The following is a 25,780-nucleotide window of genomic DNA, read 5'->3' on the forward strand; positions in this document are numbered from 1 at the left end:
GTGTCACACGAGGTAAAACAAAAGTTGAACTTGTTTTCAAAAAATAATCAAAAGATATTAATTTTTGAAACTTTCCCAATGATGAGCGAAAGGGATTTTTTTTTTTTTTTAAAACAGATCCGGAATCAGAATATTGATCTGATCCCCTCCAAAATAATCTTCCATGGCCTAAACCAGGTCTACCCTTGGATTAAATTTTGTGAAAATCTGTTAAGTAGTTTTGTAAATAACCACTTGCAAATGAAGATTCAGGATATTGTAGTCAGTGTATGTAAAGGGAACGTATTCAGTCTTAATTTTGATTTAGTTTTAATCATAGTCTTGACTAAAATACAATTTAGTTTTATTCAAGATTTACCCATCAGGACTATTTTAGTTATCTAGCTTTAGTCAACTAAATTACATCAAGATTTTAGTCGACTAAATTGTTATGGATATAGTCGTCTAAAATATAAAGGACATGAGTTTATGCTTTTTTCACCCTCTTTTTTTTATGAATAAATTACAGTTTATATGGGATGTTATTAATGAATAATACACAGACAGATTTGATGTGATCGAAGCATAAGACATGTTCACATGGATCTTGTTCCATGTGACGAAATTAAAGTTTAGTTTTTATTAGTCCACAAAAATAGCCTATATATTTTGATATCGTTTTTGTCAATGTGTATTTTTTTTTAAATGGTCATATTCCAGTTATTGTCACCTAAAACACTGTAGTCAACGAAAACTATGACGGAAATTTTGAGTCGACCAAATTAATTCTGCACAAAATATGAAGTTGTCACTCCTAAACTCACATACAGTAAATTTTAAATCTACTCAATGATTGATGATCTTCCTTTCATTTGCTTTCATTTAAGTTTATTATTTTCTGAAACTACTATTTTTCCAAAAAGATGATTAATTAATAAAATAGATAGAATACGATACGATCAACTAATTGTGGATAGCGGTGTCTGTAGGTAAAAAAAAAAAAAAACATTGGCAAAATCTAACAGTACAGACACGTGAACGCACCTCTGACGTCATCGGAAAGCGACGGTCTTCTCCACGGTTTGTCTTCGGGGTAAACGTGGATACTCCTTTGCCCCTAAAATGGTGAAGTCGGGCAAGCTGCGGTCCGGGACGGGGTCCAAACTCAAACGGTGGAAGAAAGGACACAGCAGCGACTCCAACCCGCAGACCAGTCGCTATCGTCAGGCTGCGAAAAGCCGCTTCTTCAGCCGACCCACTGGTGAGCCTCCCATTACACGTGGGTCGGTGGCTACTGCTAATGGCAGCTAACCACAAACAGTTACAAAACAGCTCTAATACTCTATATTTTACACCTACATGTTTCACTCTACATAGTCTAAATATAAACATGTGTAAGTTAAGTATTTATGGTTTAGTCCTGCTTGTATTCTGAAAGGCTGACAGTAGAGGGCAACTGTTTTGTTTTTGAAGATGTGAACCAAATATACACACAGTCTCACCCTGATCACATCTACTACCACTGATTGGAACAAATCACATGTTTTTAGCAGTCTTGAATACAAACTTATTTACTTTGCACGCTGATACAATCCACTTTTGTGTTTATATTGTTATAAAGGACAGAGATTGCATTCATTTTTCTTCTTTCCTCTACTAAACGATAATTATATGCATTAGTATTCCATGCAAAACCCTCACTTATTTAATTCTATTTCTCTGTATCTTCCTTGTACTGTTTTTTTTTTTTTATAATTGGCAATATTATTTATTCAGTTTCCTCATAAATGTCCTTTCTGTATATCTATAGTATATACTTGCTTTCACTCTTTCTTTATCTTTGGCTGTTGTAATGAGTGAATTTCCTCATTTTAGGGTTAATAAAGTCTAATCTAATTAATAAAACTGCACAATCTAATACAAAGATTATGTGTGTAGTAATTCATGCATGTATGATTATAAGATCGGGAAAGTAACTTTAAAGTTGCTTAAAGTACGGGAAGCTTTTGCAAGTGGTTCATGTTTTTCTTTTTTGTCTGCAAGTAAAGCAAAAAACATTATAACAGAACATAAAAAATAATTTCAAGTCTTAGTTTAGATTAGTTGATTTTCCTCTGCAGTTGTTTAGGTTTTAGTTGGGTTGTTTTTCATCTTAATATCACTTTATTAACCTACTGAGCTGCAGATAGGCTCTTATTTACTTTAATTGTTGTCACAGTAACAGACGTGTATCTTTTTTTTTTGTTACAGTAAATAGTGATCTTACAGTCGACGCACTCAAGCTTCACAATGAGCTGCAGACAGGCCCTCTGGAAATTGGTGGGGACTCCCGTAAAGAAGTCCGTATGGAGGAGGAGCCTGATGAGGCGTTATCTGAAAGAACCTCAGGAACCTTCCTCAGTGGTCTGTCAGACTGCTCCAACCTCACCTTCAGAAAGGTGCAGCGCCTCTGGGAATCAAACTCGGCTGCTCACAAAGAGGTGCAGACGCTCATCACATCATGAACACTGTTGGTTGCTCGTGCTATTGTTGCATTAATGGATTGACTGCTTACAACGAGGTGATGTGCAGCTGTTACACCTTGTGATATGCTTCTCAGATCTGTGCTGTACTAGCTGCTGTTACCGAGGTGATCCGAGGACAGGGCGGGAAGGAGACAGAAACCGAGTACTTTGCTGCTTTGGTAGGTGTGGCCTTGTTTCAACGCTCTTTTACTAAGCTATGGTCAATGTTTTTTCTTTGTTAAAAAGAAACATGTTGTCCTGTTGCAGATGACCACTCTGGAAGTAGTGGATTCAGCAGAGTCTATGGCTGCAGTTGCGTATTTGCTCAACCTGGTCATGAAGCGGTATGATGACCTCCACTCTGTGAGCTCTATGGACAGATCAAAGCTGCTTTGGGATTTTTAAAATGTATTTTGTGGATTTTGCTTTGTTGTAGGGTTCCTGCACCAGTCCTTATGTCTAAGTTCTCTGACACTACTCGAGCGCTGATGGATGTCATGACAAAGCAGGCGACATCTGACACCTCCTCAGCGCTAAGATGGGTGAGCTTTGTAAACAAACTTTGATTAATTCATTGTCTGACTCGGACATTCCTGCTGCTTATCTCCAGCACTCAAGGGCTCTGGTACACCAAGGGTGCTAGAAAAGTATCTTGATTTGTTTTAAACCTTGTTTAAATCTGATTTGTTATTTGGTGTTTGTAGATTCTGTCGTGTCTGGCCACTTTATTGAGAAAACAGGACACATCTGTGTGGAGTTACCCATCGACTCTGCAGGCTTACCACGGCTTGCTGAGCTTCACCGTTCACAGCAAGCCAAAGGTAGGCCTTCTCTGCCTTTGCTGGTCATGCTTTGATAGCTAAAGCCTTTACCAGATGTCTGTATCTGAATGTTTAGACAGAATCTTAATTAAGGCTTTAAGATTCAAAAAAAAGAGTTAAAATCTATAACCTGAAACTAAAAAGGCATCACATTAAAGTAGACTAACATCTACAAGCTGCAGATTGTAGAAAATATCACATCAGTTTACGTATGCAAATGAAGTCTATCATATATGGGTTTGACAAAAAATATTGAACTTTTTCCTGATATTAAATTTTTTTTAGATGTACCTGCAAATTGAAGCTTTAGGGTTTAGAAAGTGGACCAGTAAACGGAAGAAGTCCTTGGGATTATGAATTTCTGTCGACTTATCAGAGACAGCTTGTTTTTAATGTTTAGTTTTATTTAAAGCACACAATGAAAAAGTGTACAGTGTGTAAAACATAATAATCCACAGAAAACAGAAGACAGTTGGATTCATTTAATGCTCTGATAAAGAATCAAACTGTTTTTCTGTCCTCGTAGGTCCGTAAAGCAGCGCAGCAAGGCATTTGCTCCATTCTTCGAGGTAGTGACATCATGTTTAAAGATGACGCTCCTCTCCATCACCCTGCTGCACTTTCCACTGCCAAGTTTTGCATCAAAGAAATGGAGCAGGCTGGAGGTAAACCATCAGTGTAATGCATCCATTATATTGTTTTGAGAATGAACTGTTTGCAGTTTCTCACCACATTCTTTTCTTCTCAGGCAGCAAAGAGGACACGACCACACTTCACATGCTGGGACTTCTAAAGGAGTTGTTGGGAACGTTTCCTTTGGCTGCTGTTAAGTCCTGTTGTGAGACTCTTCTACGATTGATGACTCTCAGCCATGTGGTAAGAACGTGTCACGGCAAATTTGCGGTTGACCTCATTTGGAGACATGATTTATTGCTCTGGTTGAATGATGGAGTCCAGGCGAGGCATTGATGATTTTATAAAAAAGATTTATTATAAAATAAAATAAAAAGGAGTAAAAAAGAAGTTTCCATCCTGAAAGAATGAAAGGCAAAAGGCTCGTGGCAGAGCAAAAAGGCAAGACCCACTCTAACTAACAGTTTCACAGCTTAAGCTTTTATACAGATAACAGAAAAAGTTCCACCCTGAGGTGAGGAGAATGGGGGAGTCAGATGCCCAACAGTGGAAACGTTTGAGGATGATGAAGACGTGTATATTATGAGGAAGATTGGGCGCCACTCTTATCTATCCTTGATAGTGTGTGTGTTCGTGTGTATGGCCTTCAGCAGAGACTCTGTGTTGCACTGAGTACAATACGATCTGTACTGTTTAATCTAACATGACTCAGCTGTTCAAAAGTGCGAAGAGTAATGCAGTCATCATGGATTAAAACATGACAAATTGTACACATGAACACACATTTGACGATATTATGATGAATATAAAAATTGCCATAACAAACGCTAACTTACACAGAAGTGCAGACTGCGTGCATAACCTAGTGTTTTAATCTGTTTGTGGTTTTCAGCTCGTGACGGCAAGTGCGATGCAGGCTTTTCACAAACTGTTTAGTGGGAAACCAAATCCTGCAAACATCTCAGCAGACCTCAATGCTCAGATCATCACAGTGAGCAAAAACAAATGACTCAAGTGTGTCATGATTGCATCCAAATACTTTTTGACTGTAGTTTCTCTTCTCCTCAGGCTCTGTATGATTACCTTCCCAGTGAGAGTGACCTGCAGCCTCTGCTGGCTTGGCTTGCTGTCATGGAGAAAGCTCATATTCACCTGGCAGGGTAACGGCAGAGTTGGAACAAATCTGCTCTGTTAGATTTCTAGTCATTAATCGAGCATTGCTAATGTGTTTGTGTAGTTTGCAGAGCTCGCTGAGTTTAGGTCACCTTCCTCGTCTGTTCTCTGCTGCCATGTCTTGTCTGCTGTCACCTCATTCTCAAGTAGTTACTGCAGCCACCAACACACTGAAGGTAGTCAACTACAAGTTAACTATGGCTACGTTCACATTGCAGACAAATGCGACCCAAATTCGGTCTTTTTTCCCATTTGCGACCTGTATTTGATCTGTTAAAGACAGTCTGAACAACTCGGATTTTTTCAAATCCAACCCAGGTCACTTTCATATGTGGTCCTAAATCCGATACGAGTCCAATCTTTTGCAATGCATCTTCAGTCTGGATGGCCAAGGCGCTTTCTATCCAACTCCTACGTCATCACCATGCGAAAAGGTCATCATTCGGAGTCCCAGGAGAAGCTGTGTGCAAAACATCAGCCATGGCAGAGGATGCCGCAGAGTGCTGACTTATGTTGGAAAGAAAATTTCTCAGTGCGACACACAGTGCTACGCTGGATGCCTCCAATTTTACTTCCATAAACACTGTACGTGCCTATGAGGTCATGTGTAACCGTTGGACCGTTTCTGTGCAAGTTGGTCCCTTCAGGGTTGCATTCCGTTCATACTTCAAACTGATTGAAGACGCATTTAATATGTAATATGAACGATCACACAAAAAAATCAGAATTGTGCATTAAGACCTGCAGTGTGAACATAGTGTTAAGTACACAATTGGCTTGTGATTCACACGAATGACGGATACCTCAGTGATTATTCTTTTGTCTTTCAGACTTTGCTGACTGAATGTGTTTCGCCTCACATGAAGGAAATGGGCCCAATTACTGCCACTGCCTCTGCAGGCAATCCTTCGTACATCTGCAAAATGTTTCGGTACAATCCTGAAGAGTCTAAAACCTTTTCCTCAGTTTGCTGAAGAATTAATGAGCGACTCTAATGGGTTCTGTTGTGTGTCTTCCAGTATTATTGAAGAGGGCTTATCCTATCGCTTCCATGCATCCTGGCCATTTGTGCTGCAGATCCTGGGGTGTTTCTATCGAGTTGCAGGGAGTCAAGCTCACCCCATCATGACCAAGGTAGAGTCATTAAACTGAGGATATTTCAGTGGAGAAAAGTAAGATTAATTTGGATTGACTGGTTTTGTGTCCTGGTCAGTCCTTGCAGTCTCTGGCCGACCTACGCGCCACGCCACACTTCCCTTTCGGTGGTGAGTTGGATTTAGCTGTAGGGGGCGCTGTGGAGAGCATGGGTCCAGAAGTTGTGCTTGGGGCAGTGCCTCTCAACATCACTGGCTATGAGTAAGAACACACATACACAACTTTCCAGTCCTTTCCTTTTTCGCTTGTATGTTTAATACGTTTGAATTTCATCTTGTCAGTGATGACTTGGAGTTCCCACGCAGCTGGCTGATCCCAGTCATACGAGATCACGTGAAGAACACTCACCTTGGTTTCTTTAATTCCTATTTCCTCCCTTTGGCTAACACACTCAAACAGAGAGGTATAATAATAATTTGACATTTTCATGGTGACATTTTAAATGTTCTTTTTACTGAACTCTGTTTTTAATTGTGTTTTAGCTGAAGAGCTGGAGACTGCAGGGCAGAAACTTGAGGCCAAAGTCTACCAAACTTTACAGATTCAGGTAGCACAACAAAAGTCCTCTGCACACCCCAATGTGGTTATTTATAGCATTCAGGGAATTATTTACAATACATGCCACTTTTATTCTTCAGATTTGGACCATGCTTCCTGGATTCTGTACCTGCCCAGTGGATCTACTGGTTTCCTTTAAATGTCTAGCGCGCACACTTGGAATGGCCATTAATGAACAACCAGAGCTGAGACTCACTGTGTGCCATGCACTGCGCACCATCATTAATAAGAGCTGCTCAACAGGTAGAGACAAAACATGATGGAGCATAAAACTGCACAAATGTGTGAATTGTTTTTTGAATTTCACCTTCTAAATCTTTGTCTGTTTTTTTTCTCTTTAGATGAGGACAAAGCAGAAATTGGCCGCTTCTCAAAGAATTTCTTGCCCATTCTTTTTAACATTTACAGCCAGCAGCCTGCAGCTGGAGAGTCAGGAACCTACAGGATGGCAGTGCTGGATACCATCAAAGTCTACTTGAGCATCACTGACACACAGGTGAACACAGTGTCCTGTTGGGTTGTCAGAAGACTGTGTTAAATTGGATTGTTTAACATGAGTTGTTTTTTTTTAACCTATTTGTGAACTTTTTAGATGATCTGCACATTCTTGCAAAAGGCTACAGATAGACTCTCCAGTGCAGAGACAACTGAGTTCACGCGGTAAGTCGTCACTGCGGATACTTTACGATTGGTAAAAACCGTTTGGTTTACTTCAGTGTCATTTAATGAGCAGTAAAAGTTTGTTTTTGCATTATTACACTTCTTTTATCACCACTTGAGTCATGCTGAAGAACTCTGCATTCTTCCATTAATGTACACAAAAGAGGAAAACGCTGCAATACAAGAGGCTGATTTTCTATTGTAAGTCATTTGTATTTCAGTCTCTCATCCAAGGACACTTACCTTTCCAACGTCAGGATTAGAACCATGGTTGTAGAATTTTAGATCAAGTAAGAAAACAATATTAGTTTCAGATCGCAGCGGTTTTTATTTACTCAGACAAAAGTCCTCACACTTTTTTTTTTGTTGCTTTTTAGCTTCACAAAGCTCTGGGTTCATTGGGTCAAAAGTCAGTTGACTTGCATGATTTCATGCAAACACCAACTAACAGATACTCCCTTTGTCAGTCCTCCATTCTATATGATCAATATATATATTTGGAGGTCTTAGGGAGTAATTTGTCATCCACACAAAACTTTTACTTTTATTCGCTGTAAAAAAAATTTATGTCTTTCCATTTAGGTTGTCAGTGATGGACCTTGTGATAGCAATGGCACCTTTTGCAGATGAAGCTTCCATGACAAAAACCTTTGAACTGATCAGGCCTTATTTAGAGGTGGGAGATGTGTTTTTTTTACCTTTTTATTTAGATTAACAAACATTTGTGATTTCTCCATTTAAGGCCAGATGTGTCCCGCATTGTATCTTAAACTAAACCTGGTGTATTTTCTACTAAGGTAGTTAACCTTGTGTTGTGTTGTTAGACTAAAGATCCAGGCATGCAGAAGAAGGCGTATCGAGTGTTGGAGGAAATGTGTGGAGCCGAGAGAGACGAATGCCGATCATTCGTGGTTTCTAACCTGGAAACGCTTAAAGTCGTCCTGTTGGAGACTCTTAAAAATGCATCTTCACCAGCAAAAAGGGTGAGGCTCATTTGTTGAAACATAGTTCAGTAGGTTCATTCAAATGGTTCATGTGTGAATATTTGTGCTTCTCTTTCACAGCCCAGGTTAAAGTGTCTTATCCACATTGTGAAAAGGCTGGATGGAGGACACAAAGACTTCATCACTGCTCTGCTGCCAGAGGTATTGCATCATTTAAAAGCCAATGTTTGACTTTGTGAGCTGGGAAATATTACACTGAGAATTTTTGTTTTTCTTCAGGTGATTGTTTGTACCAAAGAAGTGTCTGTTGGAGCACGAAAGAATGCGTACACTCTGCTGGTGGAAATAGGAAACGCTTTTGTTCGCTTCTGTGGAAACACAAAAGGTGAGACACACATACATCTTTAGTTTAAAGTGTGTGTGTTAATTGTGCTCTTCTCTTATCCAGATGCCATGGATCAGTATTTGGTGCTGGTCTATGCAGGACTCATGGGTTCTGTGACCATGATCACATGCACAGTGTTGGCTCTCACACGCCTGGTGTTTCAGTACAAAGGTGGGCCTGTAAGCTCTGATTGGTTTCCCTGATGGGATTGGAGTGTTTAATTGACAATGTTTTTTCACAGACTCTATAGACAACCCCACCATGGAGCAACTCCTGCACAATGTCTGCCTGCTGCTGTCGTCTCGTACCAGAGAAATAGTCAAAGCCGGTTTGGGCTTCATTAAAGTGATCCTCTTTATAATGGACACCAAGACACTGGCCTCGCATGTCAATGTTATTGTAAGCAGCACAGAATGAGGTAATTGAATAATATTTGGACTGTTAGTAATTGTATGTTGTTTTTTTTGTTCAGATGGAGGGTGTCGGAAACATTAGGGATGATGTGAGGAGACACTTCAGAGCCAAGCTGAAAAACATTTTTACAAAGTTCATCAGAAAGTTTGGGTCAGTGTTCCATGTCGCCTCACATTTCAAGTGTTTTCACCCAAAATAGGCCTGTGTGTGACATTCTCCTGGTGTTTTCAGATTTGAGCTCGTGAAGAGCATGCTGCCTGCTGAGCACCACAAGGTGCTGATGAACATTCGCAAAGCAGAAGCTCGCACCAAGAGACGGAGACAGGCTTCAGAGGAGCAGGATGATTCTGATAGTGAAGAAGAAGCACAGAAAACAAAGAGTGAAAGGTTGGAGCTCATTGGCTGACACCAAACACAGCTTTCCTTTAGACCAGGGGTTCTCAACCTTGGGGTTGCGAGACTCTGGGCGGGGGTCGCCAGATGCCTTTAAGAAACTAAGTATATTTTCTGAACAATTTGAGCCCAGTTTTGGTTGTTTTTATTCTTTTTCTACAACTACACTAAACTTGCCATATTTTAACCTATTTTCACCACTTTTTCTTTCCATGTTTTTGCTCCTTTTAATGCATTTTTGCTACATTACTCCCATTACTGCCACTTCAATTTCAATGCCTTTTCTGCACATTTTTACAACTTTCAAGACATTTTTGCCAATTATAAATCCTTTCCACCTAATGTTGCATAAATTGACCTTTTGTTCTCACTTTTAACCTCTTTTCATCGTGATTCATGATTTGTCATGCCTATTATTTGCCTTTTTACACTAATTGTTCCTATTTTTTTCTGCAACTCTTAAGCCAATATTGATGCTTTGAACCCATTTTGCTACTTTTTCTGTCCATTTTTGGCCACTATAATTTGCAACCCTGGTCTCTGGCACCTTTATTTTGGGGGTCGTGGACTGAAAAGGTTAAGAATCACTGTTTTAGACACTCCCACAACCTCACTGATAACTGTGTCCTCTCATTCATAGCATTGAGGACATTCTTGCAGAGTCGGACAGTGATTTATCTGATGATGAACGTAAAGCTGGTCCCGCACAGAAGAAAGCAGGCAAACAGCAGAAAGGACGGGCGTGGCTCAAAGAGGGGGAGGAAGACGACCCCCTTAACTTCCTGGATCCAAAGGTTTCTCAGAGAGTGTTGGGTACGTTTGTACTGCATCTTTATTTGTTCCTGTCACTTTGCACTCCTGTGAAGAGGACTTCTCTCTATCTGGTGTTTTCTGTCATCAGCCACAAACCCTGAGAAGAAAAAGAGTTCTAAGGTGGAGCATGGCTTTAAAGTCACCTCTGATGGACGTCTCATCATTAGAGATGAAGAAGAGGAGGATGTGAAACAGAAAGGTGAGAAGTTTCCCAATCAGTGTAATGTTTTGCTTTTTATTTGAACAAGTTAAACAAAGGTTTTTTCACAGATGGGGATGAAATGGATGACATCTTAGAAGAGGCTGGAGTCAAAAGTGTATGAACTTTTTTTTTTTTATATATATATATATCTTGTCCAAGGTTTCTATGGAAAATTGAGTAGCGGGTTTGTTTACATTTGTCATTATACCTGTAGAAGAAGTCACAGAAGAGGAAGTTTAAGGATGACTTTGATGACATGGATGCTGACCCACAGCTTAAATATAAAGGTATTTGGTTTAAGTTGTTGTAGAGGACACTATAAGAAATGCATGTTGTGTTAATGATGCCCCGTTTTCCCCCTCAGCTGGTGGCTCGGGTATCCACAGACCTCTGGGAGGCCGTCAGGACATCGGAGCTGATTATAAATCCAAGGTGAGTTGGCTGATCTGCGTGGAAAAGGTCTGTGGTGGTAAATGACAAATCTTATTTCATATGTGTGCTCTTACATTTCAGAAAGGAAAAGGAGATGTGAAGAAAAAAGGAAAGTTAGATCCTTACGCGTACATACCACTAAAGAAGTCTCAGCTCAACCGCAGGTGCGAATGGAAGCAGCTCATTAAAGAACAATAATCAGGTCAGATCAGTTTGTAAAAAGACCACATTTTTTCTTCTTCATCCACAGAAAACGAGCCAAACTTCAAGGCCAGTTCAAAGGCATGGTGAAAGGAGCCCAGAAGGGGGCGCTGTCTGGAAGGAAAATGCAGAAACGGAAGAGGAACGCTTGACGAGCACTGTGTGTTCAATGAACTGACTCTAAATGGATTTTGTCTGATGTGCTTCTCAGCGTGCTAAAGTGGATGTACACTTTGTGTGTTCTGTGTGTCTGAGCAAACAGATGTGTGGATTTAAAAACTATCATTTTTCTCAAATTACCCACCAGTATAAACACTTTTTATACTGTTGGTAACCCAATGCGTCTGTCATGTGATAAATACAGTATTTACACAGTTAAGGTATTTGAAAAAATCAATCATCAATCCATAAAATTACTCGAAGAATAATAAGTGACTGGTAAATTTATCAGAATCAGAATTATATTTATAAAACGCCAATTATCTTCTGGATAATAAAATGAGAGAAAAATGCTTTTTGTTGTTTTATGTACTTCTACCCAGGACTGCTCTGGTTTATATTTACAAAGCTAACACAAATCTACTCTGATGATTGAATAATGTGACAATTTACTGTTTAAAATACAATCTAAAGTAATGGCAGTGTATAACTTATTAAGTTTAGCTTCACAAAGATTTAACAGTTCCAACATTTTGACTTGATGAGTTTCATAAACTGGACTAGAACGTTGCTGGATAATTAAAAACCAAAAATAATCTACAGCAATCTGAGTCATGAAGTGACTCAGCGTCTTATTAATTACACCATAGAGCCGTGCAGCATATGTAAATATACACCAGTGAGAAGACAGGAAAAAATGTTTGGAAACTAATTTTAAAACTTCTGACTTTTTGGTTATGATTTATTGGAGCTCTAATGTCCTTGGGAGAAGGCTGCTAGTACAGTCCTGAAAGTTACAATTAATGCAGGTGTTATAAGGCTCGTGGAAAGGTTATTAAGTGTCCTCACTGCAGTGCTGTGTAATTACTTAAAGAACATAGCTTGGAGCTAACTCATTACATCACATCCTGCAATATCCAATTACCTAATAAATATGTCACCTAGGTGTCTGTTGCCCAGACGTTAACATGTTAGTCAAACTGATTTAAAACAAGGTCATTAAAGTATTCCTCTTAAAACATTAAAATGTAGAAACCCTAGACTTTATTCAAGTAAGTAATTTCAGGCTGACAGCATGTAAAAAGTCACTTTTATTGAAGACAAATTGCTTGAGAAACAACACTAATGATCATTTCAGTCACTAAATGTATGAGAAAACCATGACGATACATATTTTCATTGCAGTCGTAAGTAATGCCATGCCAGAAAGCCTTGATAGCCCGTTCCCTTAAAGCCAAGAAACCCATGTTGATACAAAACTAATCCAGAATAACAATAAATAAACACTGGAGAAACTGTCCTGCAGTTGTAATAAGACCACTGAACAAAAAGCACAATGTGTCTTTGGTTGGAAATGTTGCAGCCACATAAGGACACTTACTGTAGTTAACATTTCAAAAAGCTTGCACTACATATCATAGCTCACCTTACATTGATAATCCTTCACCATGCTGCGTTTCCTGTCTTTACTTCCCTCACACTTTACTTCTACACTGTACATGACATCAACCCTGTCTATAGGCTTTTAAATGGTGTTTGTGCAAAAACACAAAATGATAAAAACACCTTTTATTAGTAATTGACGGCCTGCAGGAGAAATGTCGGAGAAAACATGAATCATGGAAATGAAACTCAATATTTGCAGGGCAGCAGTTTTTTCGGTGCTTTTAAGACTGTTGAAAAAACCTCAAAATTCTTACAAATTTTTTAAATTTCAAACAAATTATTGCATAACATTTTTCCTCATTAAAATAGAAACTGGTCACAAGTGCAAACGAGGGAACAATAATGTTGAAATTCCTCTTTTTCCTGAAGAAAAGTAAAAACTGGCCCTCTTGAGATCAAACTGCTCCGTATTTGGCCCCTGAATTAAAATGAATTTGACACCCCTGCCTTAGACTTACAAAAAGGCAAATCTCTCCATTAAATCTATGGAACCAACTATACACAACTCATATCACACTTACTAATACACTGCTAACTTTCAACACAAATCTAGACAGGATTGCACTTCTACCACTTAGACCAATAAGACTAATCTCATACTGTACACGCTGACTAAATCAAGTAACTCCATGCATTTTTTTTTTTTTTAATATTTATGTTTTCATTAAAAAAACTTTGGCAAAGCTCAGTAGCTGATTTTTTTTTTTTTAATCAGATAAATCTTTTTTTTTTTTTTTTGCTGTCCAGCAACAAAGCAAAGAGTGTTCAGTCAAAGCTCGTGCAATATTCTTTTACTTTCTGTGTCTGTAAACTCAAAGGAGAACATGTTTTTATGTACCGAGCTGACTGTTTGTTGACGTCCCTCGTTGCATCCCTACAGTCTGGGTGGGGGTCGTGATGGTGGAGGCCCCGGTGGCCCAGGGGGTGCACGAGCTGGGGGTGGAGCTCGAGTGGATGGGACCACTGATGGGGGTGAATGTGAGGGTGGCATATTGTGAGAGGGTGGCGTGGTCCGAGGCCCTCTGAGAGGCGGCTTGGTACGTGGGACGGAGTTGGATGCGAGAGGACGCTGCACAGCGGGCGGAGGAGGTGATGGAGGAGGCGATGGAGAACGACGGGCAGGGGGACCTGCCCGGACAGTTGGAGCGGATTCACCATTTTTGACACGCTGGAAATTTATACAGCGTCCCTGAAAGAGACACACAGAAGGATCCATATTATCCAATGCAGGGTGGAAAAAAAAAACAGAGTTCCTTTGTGATGAATCAATGAGCTTCTATATATGATGGTCCACTGAGGCTATAACAGACACACATGTGTTTGATAGCCTGGAATGAAATAGAGCTTTATCTGTCTGAGGTCCACACCTGCTCTACAATAGTCAACAAGTTCTAAAGCCTAGGTTCCCAAAGTTGGGTACGGGTACCCCCGAGGGTATGCAAATTGTCACAGGGGGTATTGGAAACTAGAGTTTAAATGTGCAGCAGTCAGGGAGCAGGGTCAGGCCAGCTGTGGGGCATTTCAGATGGGCTACAAGACCACCTTAGTGGGGGTTCCGGTAGCTTTTCACTAACCACTCAGAAAGGGTTTGAAAAAACATCATGTCAAAGTCAAGTAGAAGAAACCCTCACCCTAACCCTTTTTGCTGCTGGTCGGATGAAATACCAATCAAGACCGGACGTTAAGTTACAATTCAGAAGCGAATACCCACTTGTACCTGCTTACAAACTAAAATGACCATTTTTGCTGCTGGCCGATGATATTGCTGTCAGGAGCCTCCATGCATTGCCACAAATTACATATTGGCTCATGTAAGTCTACCCTCTAGCTGTGAGCAATCATTACATTAAAGTTATAGCGAGTTGTATTTCGCAGTTTCAGGGTGATAAAAATATTGTATCACTGCAGTGCATCCCGACCTTTTTTGGAACGTGGCCCCATTTAAATATCACAAATTTAAGAAACTTTATTTTCTCTCTAGAATTAATTTTGCTTATGTTTCAATCATGTTTGTTATACTGTATTACAAAGACAGAGTGGCCAGTATTAGTGGCTTTTTATTATTTATTATAATTATATTATATTTTGGATTTATATTAAGGAAAGTGCAAATATATAATACAATTATAATATTGTGTGTTGTTGTAATTTTGAAAAGAATAATAATAAAAAAAAACATCAGTTAAATTTTTAATTAATCAATTACGAGACATTTTAGGCGTCCCTGGAAAAAACAAAGATAGTTTCTCATGGAAAATGCCAATAAGCTAATTAATTATATAAATCAACCAAGTAATAATTCTGAATAAGGTGTTTTCTTGTGTGCTTACAGATTATTATTAATTTTTTATTATATATGTACAACTCAGAGACAAATTTCACTGTGGGGCTATATTGCATTAGGTGTGCAGGAATAGGGGTTAAATATCTGAAGGGGTACGGGACTGATCTAAAGCACTGGTTGTGTTAAGAGTTATCACACAAACGCAGCAGATTCTTTGGTCAGCTCCAGCAGAGGTTCCCAACATTTTTTTGTTTTTGTCTCATGTACCCCTAGAGTTTCTTTTTTAAATGATGAGTACTCGCTCAATACTACACCAGTACCTCTTGTTTTAGTTGCATGTTTACATTCTGACACTCTGAACTCTCTTTTGCAGCTCAAACAACTTAGTAACTGCATATTCCCCTTATTTAGAATGGTTTCTTGGTGGTAAATCACCACCATGGTCCGACCTCTGATGACTTGGATTTCTAATGTGCCTTCGCATCGAGCCACAAATAAATTCCTAATTATTTCTACCCCTGAGCTCCAGCTCTCTCCCTCTCTTCTCTTTTTGACTTGATGCAAATCTGTAAGTAGTTTACATCTCATGTGCTTGAGTTAAACGGAATGCAAGTTCACACAATTCTGTGTAAGTCAGTGGAGAGGGTTAAGTAAAGTAAACAAGCCCTTCAGCGTGTTGCATAATTCAAAAGTCAGAATACAGGGGGCGATGTTTTTATTGTCCTCATTGAGGAGTTTCCCTCATAGCATCTTCCAGACAAACACTCGCGACAAAAACCCCCTTGTCTCTGAGTCAGTGTGTGAAGGATGGGGAGAGGGCTCCTGTGTCACAGACTCTTGGTGGTCCGATTATAACACCTTATTAAACAGAGAGGCCCTAAAGTCACACAGGGGCCATTTAGAGAAACTCAGCTTTGTGACTGTGGGGGCATTGTGTGTGTATGTGTGCGTGCGTGTGTGTGTGTGTGTGTGTGTGTGTGTGTGTGTGTGTGTGTGTGTGTGTGTGGTGTAATTGATTGAGGGCAGCCTGGTTGAGGAAGAGGGGGTAACTGCTGGGGTCTTGATGCAGGGCCGCAGTGAAAAGGCCAGTTTGTGAGCAGAAGCACAACACCAGAAAGAGCATATGGACACAATGAGAACACAGGCTCATGAATATGAGTGTGTTTCCCTGTCTGTGCGACTTTAAGCACGACTCCACCAGAGCATATGGGCTGAATGGAAGCTCGGCTCTATGGCTGATGACAGATAGAGAGAAGGGGGCGGGGGGGCATGGTTGCTTTGGGTGAGTAATGTTCGGTGCAGGCAGTGATAGCTGACAATTAGCATTTTTCTAATTTCTAACACTTATGTCCATTTTGAAGGAAAAACAAAACCCTAAAAATCCCCGAAGCATCTCTTTAGTGTCTCTCTTCTTTCCAAACACTATCATAAAAAAATAAATAATGTCTGGTTAGACTGGAATAGACAAACAGCTAAACATCTCTTTTTTTTTCTACCTTGTCTGCACATGCTGTCAAAGTCAACACTACATGTAGTGCAATCTGTTGCAATTAAATAAATACATTTATTTGATTGCATAATTGTCACCATCACCAGCCCTCTCTAATGAAGGGTGAGAAAAACATTATTCAAAGAGAGAATATAAAAAGAGAGGGCAGTGTTACACCTTGGTGAGGGGCAAGGGAACAGGGAAGAGGGAGTCAGGGTAGGAAATTTGGAAGGGGCTAAACATATCAACATGCAAAATGCAGTAAAACTGCACAGGCGCCTATCATGATCATACAAATACACACTCACAAAGACTGCATTTTAATCAGTTGACATATAGATAATTGGATCTAGTTATTAAATCATTTTTTTTTTTGTGTTTCAATACAGTAAAGAAAATAATTAAATAAATGAAATGCACGAGCAAAACACTTGGAATATATGACCTCCTTAGCGTAGGTAAAAGTAATCAATCCTGTTTTGTGTGTTTTTTAAAAACATAATCCATAATGCCAATGTGTGTATGTCACCGAGGCACTCAGAATGACTTGTCCTCTGTGTAACCTACCAAAAGCAGCTACACCCCTTAAAGTTGTAAGTCACTCGCTTTAAACACTTTTCAGTGATTTACACTTTCTGATTAAAATACTTGAATAAAGAAGTTGCGAGCCATGCCATTATTTTTTATAGATTTGACCTTAAAGTCTCAATTTGTCTCTGCATGGTGCCCCTCCTCTCATTGGGATATATTAGTGATGTGATAGAGGAGGTAGAAAAAACAAAAACAAAAAGGAGTTGAAGGAACGGAGGTACTGGGGGTAAAAAATGTAGGCTTTGGTCTGAGATGCGTTGTCTGTGTTGTTTGTCTGTCTCCTTCTGTTGTGTGACAAGGCCATCAGTGCCATCAGCTCTGGAAACAAAAGATGGAAATCTAGTCTGTCACAGTACGGCTCGTGGCCTTTCAACTCCCATCTGTTTGTGTGACACTCGCTCGGGAGAGCTGACACACACATTACAGTGGCAAAAACACACATCTATGCATCTACACATAGTCCCAGATCAAGATAAAGGTCAAAGTAAAGCAGCAGCGTGGCAGAAACGGGTTGCCTGCTGCGCACTGAGGAAGGGAAGTCGGTTTGGTAATGGTGTGGTTTGGTGCGGTGGGTGAATGTTCACTTCTGATCAGTGCACTAAGAAGTCTGGTCCTTGTTGGTTACTATTAGCATAAAGACAGACATGTTGGATAGATTGAACATAAAGGAAGAAAACAAGCCATGTACTTGTATCACTGGACATATATCTACACAAAATCCAAATATGGTCTTAAGTTGTGTTTTTTAAAACATTGTCCTCATATGTTGTCAGTGGTTAACACATACAGTGCAATCTTTTTGCGACAGCTATGCACGTATTATTCCAGCAAAAATAAAAATAATCAATCTATTATATTGCTTTTGAAGGGTAAGCTAGACTTTAAGGAAGTTAAACATAAAAAGAGAGGACAGTGTTACACCCTAGTGAGGGGGGGGATTAAGGGAGAGTGAGTTGGGGGTATTAAAAGGAAGGGATTTGAGAAAATGTAACATGACCTTACAATTACTTTTAAATACTGAATGATACATATGCACAATTTGCGTTAAAACTATTTCATGTTTGTTTTTCCTTTGAGAACAGATGTGTGTTATTAATGTTTTGCTTTTATTGTTTTGATGTTGCTTCCGTCGTGAAGTTTGAGGCAAAGAATCCATCCGTCCATCCATTTTTTGTCCCGCTTGCTCCTGTTTTCAGGGTTTGCGGGCGTCTGCTGGTGCCTATCTCCAGCTCTCTATGGGCGTCAAACAGAGGTACACCCTGGACAGAGCGCCAGTCCATCGCAGGACAACACACAGACACAGAACCACCCACAATGACATTCACTCTTACGGGCAATGTAGAGACTCCAATCAACCTAACAGTCGTGTTTCTGCATTGCGTGTATTATTTCATTCTTGGCTATTTATTGTTTTAATAATATTATTATTTTTTGCCCTGATTGTATGAAACGACAACAAAAAAGAAGTAACCCCCCAACTTAATGAAGACTGGATTTTAGTTAAAAAAAAATCAACAGAATCTAAAGCTGGTTATTATGGGAGAGTTAGCCTCAACATGCTAAGCATTATTATTAGGGATATACCGATACAACCTTTTCACTTTCGATGCGATACCGATATTGCAGCCTTGAGTATTGGCTGAAATCGATATCGATCCGACGCGATATCAGCAATAATGATACATACTTTTATGACTTATTTTGTAGTGTGGAATGTTAGAAAAGTCTTGATCAAGTGATGTCACTCAAACAGAGAGCAATAGTCAGCAACAGTAGGTATGATAAAAACTGACCCATTTATTATTAACCAATTGGTTACATCAAATTTAACCTTCAACATAATATCTACAGTATTCTACAATTGAATAAATGTAGGATAATGTATATCAGAGATTTTAGATGCAGTCCGATAAAATCCGATATTTGTTTTCGAGCTGATATCGGACCGGGACACCTCTATTATCTTGTAGAAAACAGGTATAGATATGAATAGTCTTACTGTTAGCATAGTTTGTGAGTTAGCCACAGTTGTGTGCTTTTACATAGACATTTGATGTAACAACAAACATTAACCAAGCCTCAGTTATGCCATCCATAATGAATTTCCCTGGGTTTGCTTGTATGCCAGCAGTAATTATTGGCACAACTTCTCTCCAGCTAAATGTGCTGGCACAAACACTCAATCGCTGCCCTCACATGAGAAGCAGCTTCTTTTTTTTTTTTTTTTTTTTTTGCAGTTAATGGTGTGTGAAGGAAGTTGTGGGGGTCGTTGTTCTGAAAGCTTCCTCAGAAAAAAGTGACAAAGACTCCAGAAACGTCTGCCCTGATTGAGACAATTTGTTCTATCCAAGATGGAAACCACAAAAAAAAAAAAAAAACCCACTGAGGGCGCTTTGTACCATTTGATTGAGTTCAGATACAGTAGGAACACACATACACACACACACACACACTGCTGCATAGTGAAGATGAATCACACCATTTTAGGAAGGAATCAATAGGTTTTACAGTGACATGACATTGGCAGAAGTAACAATGGAAACCATTTACAAGGGAGCAGATGTTTCACCATGACAACCAGCGCCATGATGAAAACATGTGAGTGGGGTTATGGGATGCTGCGCACAAGGTCAAGGTTAAATAACAGAGACTACTTCTAAATCTCTAATTTTTTCATCCCTTATCCCTAAAGTTTGCATGTAGTGACCATTAAGCCAAAATACGGCGCTTAGGGGCGTATTCATCTAGCAAATTTGAGGTCATTTTGAGCCAGAGTCTGCGCAGTAGGGTTGGGCGGGAGGAGCCCTGCTAACACGCCCCGCCCATTCAGCGTACTGCCCTGATGACTCACACAAGCCCAGCTACGTCAAGAACCTAAGTATCTTTCCTGCTGGAAATTCTACCAGCGGCTTGTTCTGATCATAGAGGTTAGTACAAAACCACAATATATTTCAACTCAAAAATCTAAACATACACTCTTTAAAAATGAAGAAAATCACGCGTTTTGGCATTCCTTCATGACGTAAGAGAGCTACGCAAGACCTGCGGCTGTCAATCATTGTCATATATGACGTAAAGTCCCGTTTTGCAACCTCAAATAACTTACTTAAAACAAACTTCACAGAAAAATGAGCACTTGAACGCAATGCAGAGTGATAATAACTAATGATCACAGCAGAGTTTAGGTTTGAAAAAAAATTATGTGACGATTATTTTAACTTTACATTTTGACCAACATCCCATCTGTTATCATTGAGGAGGCGGGGTTTATGACCTATTGACCTATGCTAGAACCAGTCAGCAGGGGGACTTCTAAAAATAAAAGCTTCACTCCACCGGGGAGCTTGTCTGTGCAATTTTTTTACAGTCTATGGTGTAAACAGGGAAAGCTGGTGGTGCTCACGTACAAGCACAAAAGGACATACTGTACTGTACATCTTTGTCTGCAAGACCAAAAGTGCAGGCATCCTCTTAAAATGTTTTTATTTTGTCAAAAAAATGGAGGAAGTGCAGACAACAACAAAAAAATGATTGTAGAGACAACACTACTTGTCACAAACACTAAAAGTGGACATATCAATATCAGGATTTTACTCTTTTTATGTACCCACAACAACAATTTATACCTAACTGAACTATGCAGGAAACCGAAAATATCCAACAATTACTTTTCTGAAAAAAAGTGAGGAAATGAAAAAATATTTAAAGATGTAATCTACATAATTTCCTGGGTCTTACATAGACACAGAGGAGCACGGTTCTCCAGGAGTGTGGATAATCGTAGCTTTGAAGCAGAGAGCACGATCAGTAGCTCATTGACCCACTGAGTGAATGAGTGTCAGTGTGTGCAGACAACCACAACTGTGTTGCACTGTTGGATCTTCCTATATGTGGATCTCACTGACAAACATCTTTATGCACTCTGACGGCCAGAGGAAAGACACAGATGCTGCCTTCTCCACAACACAGACAGAAACCTACACTACCATCCAACCAAACTGCAAAGCAATCCTTTATTTGCACATGATTAGCAAATGCTAGCAATTGTAAAAGCAGCTATAGGTTGTAGACTCACCTGATCACCGGGCTGAGGTCTCATCAGTGATACCTGGTCGTACCCTCTTTGACACAAAGCCCACAGAGCATCTAATTTCCCCTGAACGACCAAAGAAAAAATGAGTTTAGCAAATACAAAAAAAAAAAAAAAACACACAGCAACTGGTAATTAAAATGTCTTTGAAGAAGTTTTACCTGAATGGGTGTGTACCACCTCCTCTGCTGTGGAGGGCGGCGTGGGGGTTTTCGTGGTTTGGGCTCGTACGGTTCAAATTCCTGCTCTGGCATCTTTACAATTGCATTCTTGGGTTTGTCCAGCTTGGCGCCTTCTTCAGTGGATCCTTTCTCTCCCCAACGGACCTGAAAACGACAAAGTCAGACGATTTATGATGGTGGTTGGTTACAGATTGATCCACTGAGTCATGCTCAGGGGAACCTGAGTGGGAGGGAGGATGAGTCCCTCAGAAAGATGGATAGATGAAATAGCGACGAAATCAGCAACAGCTGAACATGGAGAAGTGGAGGATGCTTTTTGTGGAAAAGCCTGCAAAAAGCCATCATGGCTGAATGAAATGGTTGGTGCAGGGGAGTTTGACAAAAGGTTTGCCTTTCTCCACACGACAAGGACGAATACCATCATTCCCTTGGGAGTGGACCAGCAGGATGGTGGACATGCAGCAGCAGGGAGCATGGACAGGGTGGGAAGAGGTGCTGGACACGAAGGTGACCTGAGCTGAAGTCTGGCAAGTAGAACCTCTGCGAATTAAGGTTCATTATCCAAGTCTGATGTCAAAATGAGTATGTAGTGCGTTCACATTAGATAGTATGCAAAGATTGAGTATGAGAGAAATAACCAGATGTATATTATATCAGGACATTTCGTAAGTATGCACGATGGGCACACTAGTCATACTCAACCGCCCTATGATGCATTCAAATAATAATAATGTATCCTTTATTAATCACCATAGTGAAACCATAGTGAAAATCTTTCTCTGCATTTAACCCATTTTCCCAGAGGGGTAGCAGTGGGCTGCCACAGTGTGGTGCCCGGGGAGGAGTTAGGTTTAAGGGACTTGCTCAACATCCCACAATTACGGCCCAGGTGAGATTCAAACAGGTAACCCTCCAATTACAAGCCCTCTTCCTTAACCACTGGGCCACCACCATTACGAGCTGAACGTAAAATCATCCTGGCACCAGCTTCAAGCTAAAAATCAAACATTCCCTTTTCAAAACAAAAGCCTCTCCTTTTGTCTTCCATTCGTTTTTTAACCCTTTTGTAAATGGGGCTCTTGTTTTGAAGTGAACCAGAAGTTTTGTAAGTTGCATCATGGCGGGTCTCCAAAAATCTCTGAAATGTCGGTATGAAATGATTTTTCCGTGAGTTTTGACCACATGTTGATGTCACTTTTTCGCTTAAAATGTTTTCAGAACTTTCAAAGGTGGTGAATCAACAGAGATATTTAACCTCAGTGTGCTTCAGGTTGTTGTTGTTGTAGGTTCGAAATGCATCTTGGGAAACTTTGAAGTATACTTCAGTGGGAAGGGTCACCATCCCAGACTTGGGCGGTGTCCAAATTTTGATACCGTCAAACCCCCTCCCTATTATTATATACAATATTACCGTGACTAATTAAAAATTGTAACCTAAGGGTACGTTTACATCGAACGTGACTGTGGCGACTGCAGTGACTGCAGGAACTTCAATCGCCCGGGATGAGTCGCTTGAACATAGTGGTGCTTTTCACTCCATCACTTCATCGCTCCAGTGACATCATGACCAGGGAACAGTGTGTGTGTGTGTGTGTGTGTGTGTGTGTGTGTGTCTACGGAGCCGGGTGACAGGGGAGAGAGAGGACTTAACATTTGCAGCGCCGCTTTTACGGTTTAAATGATCAACTTACGGAGTTACTGAAGGATGAGTTCACTCAGAATGTAGGCTTATTCAAGGAGTTAACCACTTTAATTTTGCCCTGGTAAATTAAGGAAGTGTCTAGCGGTGGCCTCCTGCTGCAGCCGTCTCACTGTAGTGGGAGGATGAGGAGCTGCTGCCTTGGCTCTACAGACAGTGAAGGACGGGAGAGTTATCGCTTGAAAAGTTCAAAATTTTCCACTTTGGGCAACAAGGTCGCAATCTAGTCGCTGAAATCACGCAAGTCACGTTGCTTGAGGGGAAATAACTTGAGGTTGCGTCATTTACGTTGATTTGAATGTAATCTAGTGGCTTCAGCGGGCTCCTGGACATAGAATAATGTTTAGGCATTAAATAAATCATATTTAATATTTAATCTTTATCTCCTATATAAGTGGATTGTGTTTTTTTTAAACGGCAGTATTGAAACTGATACCGTTGCTATTTTTATGGAACAAGGTATTACCGCCCAAACCTATCCAAACCTTACTTATCGTAGACAATATATACTCACTGAGTGCATAGTGTACGGTGCATTAGTATGCAAGTTCGAACACAGTCCATCTCTTGATCTAATCTAATCTAATGTGCTTGTTTTTGCAAATGTGTTATATATTTATAGAGGTGGTGATTATTTCCTGTAGTTTTGGATGTAAAGACTGGTGTTTCTCAAACTATTTTGGCTCAAGTACCCCCTTTGTCCGTCTACAGCATTTTGCTCAGAATACTATGAAAAATCCACTATAGAGCATAATGATAGAATGAATGAGTGATAACACACATTTAAAAAAAACTCATTCTGTAAAGAAGTATTTTGTGCCTTGTGAATAGATTTATTCCTATAGTTTTTATCATTTCCGGTCAACTCCTGGATAGTGTGGAAGCAAGGCATACCCTTGTATTTCCAGTTGGTGTTCTTAATCACGATCATTTCCATCATCATTATAATGATTATCAATTTTAACTCAAAATAAATACTATAAAACCCCATATTTTTCATGGTTTCATTTGTTAATTTTCCTCTCTCTCTCAAGTACCTCCTGTACTGCCATTGCGTAACCCTAGGGGTACATGTACCCCCAATTGAGAAAAACTGGTAAAGACCACTCTTTTTTTTCTATCTTTTTTTACATTTTAGACACAAAGAATAAATAAAATCATGAAAAATATAAAAAGTTGAACTCAATATACCCTTTGCTGAAAAACCACGTAAAGGCTTCACATACAAAAGTCCCAGTGAAAAATGAAAGTGTAGCTTTTACTGTAATTGCTGCAACATGAAGGTTGAAGTTTAGATGCTCTCAGTTTAAGGAAGGATTAAATATAAAATTATGAGACTGTGTTTATGAGTGTACCTCCATGCGTTTGATGCCACCCACGCCTCTCCCTCCATAATAAGAAGCATCCACTGTAGGCCACTTCTTCTTTGGCATCCCATCCTCATCATCGGATTCCTGTGAATCGAACGCTCAATATCAATATCAGACTCATGCAGCCCCACAATTCTCACCATACTCTATAGTATCAACACTTCTAATTTCAGTTTTTGTTAATTCCCTGTGAAACTGACTAAGATGGACTGGAACTACTGAGTGGAAGGAAACTATTGTTTAGAGAACAGAACTGGTGACTCACTGGCTCTGGGGGTGGAGGTGGCGGGGGTTCTTTAATCACCTAAAACCCAGAAAAATATAAAACCACACAATAAAGTCAACAAACCAATGATCTCCGGGATGCGTGAGCTGCTTGTGCGCACGTACCACAGTGCAGCAGAGAGGCCAGAACCACCACATCAGCAGCAGAGCCAACAGCAGGAACACCACCAGCAGCGATATCAACACTATGGTGCCATCAAACTGCACGCAAGCACAAAAAAGATGACAAAAATGGTTACGCTGAGTTACCAAACAATGGATATGAAGGAGGGGGTCAAATGAAAAGCGACAGTACTCACAGTCTCCTCTGATGGGAGACACAACAGAGGAGAGCTCAGCGAGCGAGGAAGAGAAAGGAAAGAAAAACCAAGTGAAAATAGAAAAAAAGCTGAAAACAAGTTGATTGAAAAACGTGGGGAAAAAAAAAAATCACTGTCGAGGCAAAAAAGAAATGAAGATGTACTCACACACTCAGTGGTGGTGATGTGAACAGAGCTGGTGATGTAGGACAGACCCTCATTCATGCTCACCTGCAGGTAAATATCCCTGAAAGACACAAATCCATCCTAGTTAAACATACATTCAAATTTCACTATAAAATACATTTAAATATAGTCACAAAGGCTTGATTCTAAGACACACTATCAGCCCCAAACATTTGACTGTACTCTTTAAAGTGCTGATATAGCTGGGACTACATAAAGACAGGCTGCATGGGGGTAATAATTAGGGTAAACCAAGGTGTCTGGTGAGGATACTTCCTCGTGCCAAGGTGCATTTCACACCCGGGTATTAAGGCAGCTTTCCCATTATGATAGTCCAGGACGCGCCGGAATAGGCAGAGAACAGCTGATAATCTTAACACTTTGATTTGGCTTGGTTTGTGTTTCCAATGCACTTTTGGGAATCGCTCCAAAG

General features: G+C 40.0%; 2 protein-coding genes across 2 annotated transcripts in view; one reads left to right on the forward strand and one right to left on the reverse strand.

Moving 5' to 3' along the window:
• Positions 1-1,041: 1,041 nt before the first annotated feature.
• rrp12 (ribosomal RNA processing 12 homolog) lies at positions 1,042-11,778 on the forward strand. Its single transcript, XM_028467859.1, has 34 exons — positions 1,042-1,240; positions 2,230-2,459; positions 2,579-2,662; positions 2,751-2,827; positions 2,920-3,025; positions 3,188-3,304; positions 3,831-3,969; positions 4,053-4,180; positions 4,830-4,928; positions 5,006-5,097; positions 5,175-5,286; positions 5,941-6,041; positions 6,130-6,244; positions 6,324-6,466; positions 6,547-6,668; positions 6,748-6,812; positions 6,904-7,066; positions 7,165-7,319; positions 7,416-7,483; positions 8,066-8,159; positions 8,308-8,466; positions 8,548-8,628; positions 8,707-8,812; positions 8,876-8,983; positions 9,054-9,211; positions 9,285-9,376; positions 9,458-9,613; positions 10,260-10,432; positions 10,521-10,631; positions 10,703-10,749; positions 10,849-10,921; positions 10,999-11,066; positions 11,148-11,230; positions 11,317-11,778. The coding sequence occupies exons 1-34, from the start codon at positions 1,102-1,104 to the stop codon at positions 11,417-11,419; spliced, it is 3,867 nt and encodes a 1,288-aa protein (XP_028323660.1). The 5' UTR covers positions 1,042-1,101; the 3' UTR covers positions 11,420-11,778.
• Positions 11,779-12,504: 726 nt separating this feature from the next.
• Positions 12,505-25,780, reverse strand: part of antxr1d (ANTXR cell adhesion molecule 1d) — a 35,531-nt gene continuing 22,255 nt past the window's right edge. The window contains exons 12-18 of the mRNA XM_028467860.1: positions 25,330-25,408; positions 24,968-25,063; positions 24,843-24,881; positions 24,563-24,661; positions 21,488-21,652; positions 21,312-21,392; positions 12,505-14,061 (exon numbers count right to left, since the gene is read on the reverse strand). Coding sequence (XP_028323661.1) covers positions 13,747-14,061; positions 21,312-21,392; positions 21,488-21,652; positions 24,563-24,661; positions 24,843-24,881; positions 24,968-25,063; positions 25,330-25,408 — 874 coding nt within the window. The 3' untranslated portion in view covers positions 12,505-13,746. The remainder of the gene's footprint in view (positions 14,062-21,311; positions 21,393-21,487; positions 21,653-24,562; positions 24,662-24,842; positions 24,882-24,967; positions 25,064-25,329; positions 25,409-25,780) is intronic.

This window comes from Gouania willdenowi, chromosome 15 (genome assembly GCF_900634775.1).
Source record: "Gouania willdenowi chromosome 15, fGouWil2.1, whole genome shotgun sequence".
Taxonomy (NCBI): Eukaryota; Metazoa; Chordata; class Actinopteri; order Blenniiformes; family Gobiesocidae; genus Gouania; species Gouania willdenowi.